This window comes from Ailuropoda melanoleuca, chromosome 16 (assembly GCF_002007445.2).
Source record: "Ailuropoda melanoleuca isolate Jingjing chromosome 16, ASM200744v2, whole genome shotgun sequence".
NCBI lineage: Eukaryota > Metazoa > Chordata > Mammalia > Carnivora > Ursidae > Ailuropoda > Ailuropoda melanoleuca.
In genome coordinates, this window is record NC_048233.1 from 42348542 (window position 1) to 42359117 (window position 10576).

General features: G+C 53.9%; 1 protein-coding gene across 1 annotated transcript in view; it reads right to left on the reverse strand.

The window, feature by feature from the left end:
- Nucleotides 1–2714: 2714 nt before the first annotated feature.
- The window catches only part of LOC100471946 (keratin, type II cytoskeletal 3-like), a 26455-nt gene continuing 18593 nt past the window's right edge, over nt 2715–10576 (reverse strand). Inside the window, 8 exon segments of the mRNA XM_034644788.1 lie at nt 2715–2995; nt 3291–3325; nt 4014–4235; nt 4849–4973; nt 6277–6441; nt 6683–6778; nt 7461–7521; nt 8514–8734. Coding sequence (XP_034500679.1) covers nt 2715–2995; nt 3291–3325; nt 4014–4235; nt 4849–4973; nt 6277–6441; nt 6683–6778; nt 7461–7521; nt 8514–8734 — 1206 coding nt within the window.

A 10576-nucleotide genomic window follows, 5' to 3' on the forward strand; every position in this document is an offset into this window, starting at 1 on the left:
CTGGGGCTACAAGCCCTCCCAAGGTCTCAGAGCAGCCCTGCACGTTCTCATGGCCAAGGTCCAGAGATAATATTGTTCCAGGCGTATTAGGCTCTTCCATCCACCACGCTTGAAGTCATGACTCTTCATACACCCATTTATAAAGCTGGCAACTCTCTCTTGTCTCCGAGGCAAAAGGAGCAACTACACAGGTGTGGGCCCAAAGGAAAATAAGGGTTAGACCGGGACTGGCTTCCAAGAGAAACTTCGAGGCCCTGGTAAGGGACTGGGGTTGTCTGGCAGAAGTACTTCTATACGCGGGGTCAAAGAGGAAAATGGGAGAGACTCAAGGTTACAGGGCTGGTCAGTGGTGTGGTGGGGACCAGAACCACAAATCCACGGGGGGTGGAGGGGAATATGAGACTTGTGGGAAACTCCCAGACTCCCAGATCGTGTCTCATCTTGCCCACGGTGGGAGAGACACGAATGGAAGGAATTAACATTTATCACTATTCCCTCCTTTAAAGAATAGGTGGGTTCCTGAAATGGAAATGACACTTTACCGAGCTCTCGCAGTGCGCCAAGAGTTAAACAGATGACATCATTCATCATTCATCATTCGACCTGAACAACCTCATTTTACCTCATTTTATTGATAAGATTTAGCGCGGGGGTGGGGGGGGTGCCAAGCACCTGGCCCACAGTGACACAGCTCTGCAAGTGGGAAGCCCGGGTCACACCAGGGCGGCCTACCTCCAAAGCCTGAGAACTTCCCACAGGGCTGTGTTACTTTCTGCTTTACAGGACAGTTTCGGGACAGTTTCGGGACGCTTTGGAGTACAGCTGCTGGAGCTTGAATCCTGGCTTGAATCCTGGCTCCAGCACTTACATCTCTCTGTGCCTCAGTTTCTCATTTGTAAAGTAGAGATAATAACCCTGCCCACCTCTGTGAAGACTGAATGAGTTAATCCGTAAAAAAGCTGCTTTGCAGAGTGCCTGGCAAATCACGAGAGAGCCTCAGTTTCAACAAAGATTGTCTTGCTGCACAATATATGCAAATCTCTATAAACCGAACTGTATTTTCCGTCCAGCTTCCCTGAACAAATCAGAATGGGCATCATGAGCAAGAAAACATGGCCCTGTGATATTTTATAAATCCTATGAAAAATGCAGAAAGCTTTCTTCCTGAATCATCCTACTTAAAGGAATGTGATAATTTCTTGTCCGTTTGAAACAAGCCACGAGGCTAAAGCGCCTCTCTCCAGGCTGCATTCCCCAGCCAACCGTGAGCTTGCTTTTGAGAGTGAGGCCACAGCCCCTGCGAGGACCGGCGCAAGGGGACAGTCCCCACACTTCCCTCCCTCTGACTGTTCTGGCTGTCCCAGGCAAACTTCTCACTCTGGAGCTAGAATGTTCTCTGTCCAAGCTGCAGCTGTGTGCTGTGTTGTTCTAGCCCGGTGAGCAGCTGGCTCTCTTGCAAGTGTGTGTCCACTTAGCTGAGAGTTTCTGCGATCGCTATAAGCTGTGTCTTCTCTTTCTGTTGACCTGACGTCCTCTGTCAGTCCTTTTCGCTAACGAGGACCATGATTTATAAAGAAGGTACTCACGCATGTACTCATATGTCTGTTCAGCTTTTATTTTGCTTCTCCCACCTACCTGTCCCTGGTTTGAGAGGGGCCCCTGGCCCTGCACTGACCCTGTGTTCTGTCCGAGTATGCCTAGACCCGCCTTGATGGTGTGCTGTGTCTGGGGCAGGAATAGCGGGTGACCCAGCATGAGGCTATTCTAGGTCCTTTGTCAGCTCTCATGACTCTTCATATTGGAAGGCTTCACCCCACATCATACCAAATATGATAAAATATACCCCTGGCATATATAATTTTTTGCTATAAAACACTTGAATTTGTATCATTGCTTTTTGAAAATATTTGTCTCCTAGCAACTCATTCGATTACAATTGGCTGCAATTAATGGACAATTTCAGACCTACCTGGAATTACCGAAAAGCCAGGAAATCTAACCTACAACTTTTTTCAAATGTAACGGAATTTTTAGGAATTCAGAATCTTATCAATTAAAGAAGTCTTAAGTATCATCCATAGCATCTGGTGGCTGAAAAGTATGCCTCTCCTGCCCGAGAATTCTAGAACTTCCTCCCTAGAGTCCCTCCAGGCTCAGGCCAGAACCCTCTGTGTGAAAGGGACTGCCATGACCCACGGGCATGGACATGAGAACCAGCGACTCTGGAATCCAGAATGAAAATTCTACCAGCAGGTCTGAAACACAATGCAGTTTATTGAAGATACAGAACAGAGTTCTTGGAGTCAAAAAGGGACAAGTACCACTCATGGGAAATCAAAGCACCAGCAGGAGGTGAGAGCTGGGGGGCGGGGGTGCTGGGTGCCTGGTTACAAGATGGGGAAAGAGGTTCATGCAGGGGCTGGCTGGGGCTTTCCCATAAGGCAGTGGGATCTGGGGCTGGACTGGGGGCTCCTGTGGGGCTGAGGCGATGAACCCACCTAGCTCCTGGGCCCTGCCGCTTAGCCTGGCTTTGTGGGGATGGACGGTGGTTCAATGCAATCAACCTTCCCAGCCAATTTTGAACTACGACCCTAGTCGTCTGGAAAGGTCAGAAGCTGCGTTGGGAAAGGGTCCCACGGGGATGTGGAGTAGCGCGCGCAGAGCTGGGGTGTGCGGGCAGGTGAAGGGGTCTGGGGACACCTGGGGCGCCCCATTCAGAATTTGTGGTGGGACCGCTGGCTCTGGGAGGAGCTTTGCGAGATGCGGCCTGAGCTGTTGCTGCCGCCCCCGCTGACGGCACAGGAGCCCCCAGAACCGGAGAAGCCCCCACGCACCACCAAGCCCCCGCCCGAGCCCAGGCCCCCGCGGCCCCGGCCCCCGCCGGCCCCAGCGCCGCCTCCCAGTGAGCTGCCTCCCAGGGCACCGGCTCCCAGGGCGCCCCCTCTGCCGCCGTTGTCGCCGCTGCTGCCCCCGCCGCTGCTGGTGTGCACCATCTCTGCAAAGAGCATTTGGGGTCAGGGAGCCTGTGAGGCGCTCTACAGTCCCAGGGCAGCCCCCTCTGCCCTCCGGTCTCCCCTGGGGTCCCGCCCACCGAGACTCTGCACGGGGTGGCGAGGGCCAGCCAGAGGCCAGCAGGGGAAGGAAGGTGGCCCTCTGGGACTCAGAGCCCACCGCCCAAGAGCTCTTCCCAGCCTGTGGCTGGGATGATCTCTCCCAGCTCTGGCCCGGGATTTGAGGAACATTATTCCCAGCCGTCCAACCCCTCCCCAGAGAAAGCCCTGGGTCCTCACTGATGCTCACGGAACTCTGGCACTCTCCAGAAATCCTGTAGGAAGACCAGACCCCAGTATCAGTGACCTGTGCAGCTCCTCCCTTCCCTAGACGTCCCCAGCCTAGGTCAACAGCAGTTGAGGCTGACATTAAGAAATAGGATGGTAGGTGCTGGAAAAATCATGGCATGCATTCCTTTTTCTGACTGAGTCAGGTTGGACTTCAGTTCTTGCCCTTTCCACTAACACTCCAGAGAGAAACAGCCGAAGAGTGCTCCCTGGCTTACCCACCCCTTCCCACTCCTCGGGATCCTCTTTATTCAGTAAATATGATTTGAATCCACATGGGCCAGGGTCCCATACCCAAGGGTCAGGCTATGGGAACCAACTCTACAGAAACCTCCAATTAAGGCAATAAGAAAGAAATGGCCTGGAAATAATATTTCTGCCTATGACTGCTGTCTGCAGACATGTGTTTTACAGCTAAAACATGAGACAAGAAAGGGTGGAGAAGCCTATCCGAGCTAAGGCTCTGGGGTGTCACTGCCGCCCAGGAGCACAGCTCTCCTGGAGGGCTGGCGGCATCTTGCAGCCCTGGAAAGGAGGAGACGGGGCCTGCCCAGGCCTTACCATCCCCTCCCGCGGTGAGCACATGCTTGCACACAGGAGCCGGCAGCACGCTGTTCGGGCAGCCAAGCCACCGGGCCTCTGGGCCTCTTGGGAACCAGAGGGGCTCCCACTAACCTGCACTCCTTGCCCTCCAACAGCTTGCGGTAGGTGGCGATCTCGATGTCCAGGGCCAGCTTGACGTTCATGAGCTCCTGGTACTCACGCAGCACCCGGGCCAGGTCCTCCTTGGCTCTCTGCAGGGCGGCCTTGAGGTCCTGAAGCTTGGCATTGGCATCCTTGAGGGCCAGCTCCCCGCGCTGCTTGGCTTCGGCGATGGCCGTCTGCAGGCTGGCATTCCGGGTGTGGGGCGCCGGGAGTCCAATTTAGATTCCTATACCGAGGGCCTGCCCTATGTGCTTGGTGCCTGCATGTGGGTCCCCTCACGCAGGGCAAATGAGGAAACCACAGCCCACAGAGGTTAAAGCCTGGGCCTCCCTCTGGGTCCTAGTCCTTCAAGGAGTGGGATTGGCGACCTGGCCTCAAGGACCTAGCCCAGCTCACAAGGAGTCAGACTCTTCCTTTATCTTTCCTGCCTTTCATGATGACTGAGCACCTTCTGAAGACCTCCCTCCTCCAAGAAGTCTTCCCGAATTATCAGAGAAACTTTCTCTCTGCCCTAGCGCACCTAGATGTGGCCTTCCTAGGCTACTCTCCCAATTCGGTCTTCACACAGTCAGCTTCTTCCCCCAACCTCTCCAGTCGTGCTGGTATTCAGTATTTCCGACCCACATCAGCCCCCGGAGTCCAGGGCGCAGGACCTTTGCTGAGCACCCAGCCCAGAACTGCACTTGGTCAATCCTAGCACGTGTGAGTCTCGGACATGAGTTCTCTGGAGTACGTGCTGAGCCCTGAATTACGTGCAAGCGTAAGCCCGCGGTCTCAGACACGTGCTCTTCCTTCCCTTCCCACCTGCTTCTTGACGCTCTCGATCTCGGCCCACAGCTTCTGGACCATTCTGTTGAGCTCCATGATCTCATTCTTGGTGCTCTTCAGGTCATCCCTGTGTCTGCCAGCCGTGGTCTGCAGCTCCCCCAGCTGTGTCCGGAAAGAGTCACCCTTTCAGAAAGCCATCAGGGTCCTCACAGATCCCCTAACTCAACCCTTCATGTGACAGGCAAGAAAACCAAAACACAGACATGTGACTTGTGCAAGGTCACTCAGCTGGAGGAACCAGGTGCTCTCCTCCCTGCATCCGGGGACCTGTCCTCTAGCGCAATAGCTGTGTATGTGGGGCAGACACGCTGCACCCAGCCCTGTGCTTTGTCTCATCATACATCACAACTACCTGATGAGAAAGTTATGATTAACCCCATCTTATGAACGGGAAAACCAAGATACAGATTGCTGAAGTCCCATGACTAAACTCATCCAGCTATGGAGTTAAAGTGCTGGAACTTGAATGCACACGTTTCAGATGCTGGAATGATCTTCTTAACCAGCAGGCTTGTCCCTCCTTGGGCAGAAAAGCCGGAAGAGTCAGCAGTATATGGGCCAGCGTATGCCCCATTCAGAGGTGAGATGAGAGGAGGGGGACGGAACTCCCGGTGTCTGGGGTCCCTTTGCTCAATCTCCCTCTCCCTCCCCCCACTTCTTTCCAGACATTGGCTTCAGCCCCTCAGTGTGATCGAATCAGAGCACACAATGACAAAGTCATGATTGGCGGAGGAGAAATGGAAATGTCTCCAGCGATAAAGGGAATGCAGCCAGAGGAACTAAGGATTTCTCGACCTTGGCACTACCGACACTTTGGGCTGGATAATTTTTTTTGTTGGGGGGGGTCATGCATTATGGGGTGTTTAGCAGCAAACCTGGCCCCTACCCACTAGACTCCAGTAGCACCCCCATCCACACCCCAGGTGTGACAAACAAAACTATCTGCAGACTTTGCCGAATGTCTCCTGGGAGAAAATCCTACCTTCCCCTCCTGCTGAGAGGCACCAAGTTAGAGCAGAGTCAGAGCTCTCTGGTTAGGAAGGGAGATGCAGGGATGCCTGGGTGGTTCAGCTGGTGAAGCGTCTGCCTTCAGCTCAGGTCATGATCCCAGGGTCCTGGGATCGAGTCCCACATCGGGCTCCTTGATCAGCGGGGAGCCTGCTTCTCCCTCTGCCTCCACTACCCTGCTTGTGCGCTCGCTCTCTCTCTCTCACATAAATTTTAAAAAAAAATCTTTAAAAAAAAAAAAAGGAAGGGAGCTGCATGTGGATGAGACCAGACCCATGGGGCCGGGCGGGAACCGCCATACTGGAGATACAGAAGAGAATGGCTCGGAGGCAAGGGCTGCCCAGGCAGCTTGATGGGGGAGCCAGAGTCCCCAGAGTTACGTGATGGTGTCACCCACCTTGCTCTGGTACAGCGCCTCGGCCTCGGCCTTGCTCTTCTGGGCGATCGCCTCGTACTGGGCGCAGACCTCGGAGATGATGCTGTCCAGGTCCAGGCAGCGGTTGTTGTCCATGGACAGGACCACGGACGTGTCGCTGGTGTCTGACTGCATCTGGGACAGCTCCTGCAGAGCCAGGCAGACACGCCCATTCCTGAGCAGAGCCACACGAGGGCTCCCCAGAATACGCAGAGCCACCAGCTCAGGTGGGGTCGGGTCTGACTGAGGGCCAGGTGGGAAGGTATCACTTCAGTCAGGAACACAGACAGGACTCAGGGGCCTCCCGGTAAAGCTCTGGTGAGCGCCTTCTTCTCCAGGAGAAGGACAGCGGGGGGATCAGAGGCCTGCAGGTGGGGAGCAGACTTACAGCATCGTAGAGGGCCTTCAGGAAGTTGATCTCATCGGTCACACTGTCCACCTTGGCCTCCAGTTCCACTTTGGTCACGTAGGTAGCATCGACATCCTGAGGGACAGTTCAGTCACTGTCCCCTTCAACCTGTGGGCTGGCCCGGTCCTGGGCCCTGAGGAAGGGGCCAGCAGAGCCTGCCCCCTGGGAGCTCCCACTCAGGGGAACTGAGGCCCAGGCAGACATGCTAACAGGACTAGACTGCCGTCTGGCCGGCTGACCTGGCGGATACCCAAGAGAGAGGAGCAACAGAGGCGTTGGGCTGAGAGGGGCAAGGTGAGCGGGGCTGGGGCACCACACTGGGCCCTGGCTGAGGAGGGTTTGTGAGGAGGGCCTGAGGGCAAATCTCAATTTGCAATACTCAAAGTTTCTGTTTAAATAGCTCCTGGGAATGTACTCCTGAAAAAAAAACAAAAACAAAAACACCCTATTTCTTCTCTTTGTCCATTTTCTACTCAAAACTCAAGGCCTAATCAGATTCCTAGACCCCATGGGCCCCTGAGGAGAAGAATCAGGGCCAAAGTCTGGGAGGCCCTTTATAGCCTGCTGCATAGACTCTTCAGGCCCTGCCCCTGCCCTCCCTGCTCGGCAGGCTCCCCTCCCTGGCCCAGGGCCCTCACCCACACGGCCTACAGGAGACCCTCAGCTTAGCAGAACTAAACTCGTGCTTCCCCTCAACCTTCAAACCACTTGGCTTCAGGGGGCCTTGCGCTGAGGGGTGGGGGGAGGGATCCTTCACCTTCTTCAAGAGTACGAAGTTGCTCTCTACGGCCGTACGTTTGTTGACCTCCTCTTCGTACCTGTGAGAAAAGAGTCCCTTTCGGATCCACCTTGTCTGGGACGTCCCCATGGCCCCCAAGCGCTTCTCATAAGTAACATGGACTCAGGGCCTCCGGCAGTTTAGCTCAAGGCATGTGTCGGTGCAACACACAGCCTCCTGGATTCAGGGGAGAGTTCATTCAACAGACTTCTCTTAGCATCTACTATGCGCCAGGTAGCGCCGCGTAGCGGTGATGGTCATTACCGGACACCGGAGTAGAAGCCTCTTCCTAGCGGGGTCCTGTTTTGATCAATCCCCAAGGGCTTCCTGGAGAACTTTGGATTTTTTTAAAACCATTTATATGAGCAAAGGGAGATGACTGAGCGGCCAGGAGCTTTCAGGGGGAGGCGTGTGGTGCCGACTCTGTGGGTAGCACGTAGAGCAGCCCCGTGGGCTCCCAGTAGATACTTCCTGAATTCATGAAAACCAAGAATGGGTCGCTAAGAACGTGCCAGGTCCTGCTTCATGAATTATGTTTGTTTTAACTCATTCCATCCTCCTTACAGCCAACAGGGTCCGTACTACCCCATCCCCCCTTTACAGGGAGGAGACTGCGGCACAGAGAAGCTGACGTGCTTGCCTAAGATCACAGAGCTCATCAGGGGCAGAACGGGGCTCGACCAAGGCACAGCAAGTTGCTACTCACTGAGAGGCTTGTTGACGGGGGAAATAAAATTCCTATTTGAAGGGGAACTTGAAGACAACCTAGCCCAGGGAGGGCAGAGGATGCTTTCTGAGTCTGCTAGATTCATGCATAAGCTTCAGGGTGTCTTGGAACTCCCCAAATTATATGTATGTATCCTTTCATTAAATTCTCCAAAGGACATCTGCCTCAAGCAAGCCATGAGCCTCTCTTTTCAAGACTGGGATATCGAGAGTCAGAGAGGATGCGGTAAATTCCTACAAGCTTGCAGCCAGCTGGAGCCCAGGCCTCCTGTCATCCACCCTTCCCGCCCTCCAGCCCCACCGAACCTCTTCTTGAAGTCTTCCACCGTCTCCTCCTTGCCCCTCAGCTCACCCTGCAGCCTGTCCTTCTCCAGGTGCTGCCCATCCAGGAAGGCCTCGAGGCTGCTGATGTAGTTCTCAAAAAAAGGCTCAAGGCTGTGGTTGTTGGTATTAGAACCGGAGCCCTGCTCCTGCAGGAGGCTCCACTTGGTCTCCAGGACCTTGTTCTGCTGCTCCAGGAAGCGCACCTGCAGCCCAATGAGAAGAGCATCGAGTCACTGTGTGCGGCCAGCCCCAGTCATGATGGCTCATGACCTCCCCAAAGTCCCAGGGGTCTCCTCGTCTCTCCTGCAGGGCTGCATTTTGAATGCTGCAATAGTTAGTGCTAACCCCGTGTGGACAGTGGTGCTGGTGTGACGTGGGAGAGGCAGAGCCCAACTGCGCAGTAAGGAAACTGAAGCCCGAGGTAACAACAGTCACACAAGTCAGTAACCAAACAGGACTGAGGTTTCCCGATACTGATGCTTGATGATCTTCCTGCTCTTTCATTCATTCATTCATTCATTCATTCATGTATTCCTCCATCATTTGTTCCTCAATCATTTAGTATGCGACAACTAGCAGGAGATTCCAACATCCTAGAGTGGCCTCAGTCCTCACGAGGAGGTTTGCAGTACAGGCGGGTAAACTGCACGAGGGTGAGAAAGAGCAAAAGCCATAGGGAAATGGCTTTCAGGCAGCCCTTGTCCCAGGAACAGGGTCCAGATGCCCCTAGAGTTAGCCCCCTCTGCCAAGCCTGGTTAAACGTAGAGCTCAGCTGCATTTAAACTGCACCACTCACTCAAGATGACTCAAACTGTCACTTGCTGCAGAACATTTCTGCACACGAGTTGAAGGCCAACTGCATAAACACGTGGAATAAATATCCATCAATTGACCATTCAACAAACATTTGCAGAGCACCACGCTCATGCTAGGCCTTATGCTGGACACTCAGGACCCCAAGACCTGGGAATCCCCGGGAAGGATGATGAGAGCTGCTGCTGAGAGCTGCTCCCGGGCCCAGCTCTGGAGGGGCAGCATTGTCCCATCACCTGCCACTTTCTGTGAAGGCTTCATCGGGACACCCAGGTGTCTGCTGGGAACTAGCCGGTCACTTGACTTTGAAGAGTTTCACCTTACGAAGGTCTGGTATTCCAATCTTAAGACACTTTTCCTCCTTCGGCTTTGCCCAGGACACAGATATAGGGTGATGGAACCCCAAAGAGTCCCTATGAATCCTCTCTTAAAGGCCTAATATTGTCCCAGGATCACAAAGAGATTTCCCCACAACACACTCAACAGTATGGTTGAAACCCTCAGTTAGGAGCCACCCAAACCTAATACCCTGTGGTGACCACAACAATTGTCATAGTGGCCCTTACGTGGAGTATCCAGAGCACAGAAATCCCTAGAACACATCTCAGCCTTGCTTGCACATGTACATGTGTATACAAATGTCAAATGGCCTCAAAATCCACAGCTCCTCACACCGAAGTCTTCCCATGGGAACCACCAAGGAGGTACCCCTCACCCCTACCCATCCCACCTCCCCAAACCTCTGCATCCCTCTTCTTAGGCTGATGACAGATGAACTCTTCTCTCAGACAAATCCAGCTTGGGCAGAGTCAGCCTCTCTGTCAAAGGGAAGCAGCTCACAATCGCCCTGGTACAGAGAGGGAATCCTGTGCTTGGGTTTCAGAGAGCAACAGTGAGGGGACATCCGTGATGGCAACGAACAATCCCAGCAGTGCCTCTGATGAACCACAGTGATGGGGCACATGGAGGGGGCAGTAACTCCATCCAATATTTCCATCATCTGCTGTTACAACACTTGCTGACATGCCACAGAGGACGTGAGGTGTAGGATGGGCCCACAAGTTCTTCCTCAGATTCACAATGAGAAGAAGAAAAAGAAACGACCCCAGTTAAGCCAGCTTTCCTCACTGTCCAGCTANCTCCAGCCCGGGAGCTGCCTCCAGCCACGCTGATGGAAATCTTCTTGTTGCCCCAAGGTTGTAGAGACTCCTGCTGCCAAAACCCCCTCCCGT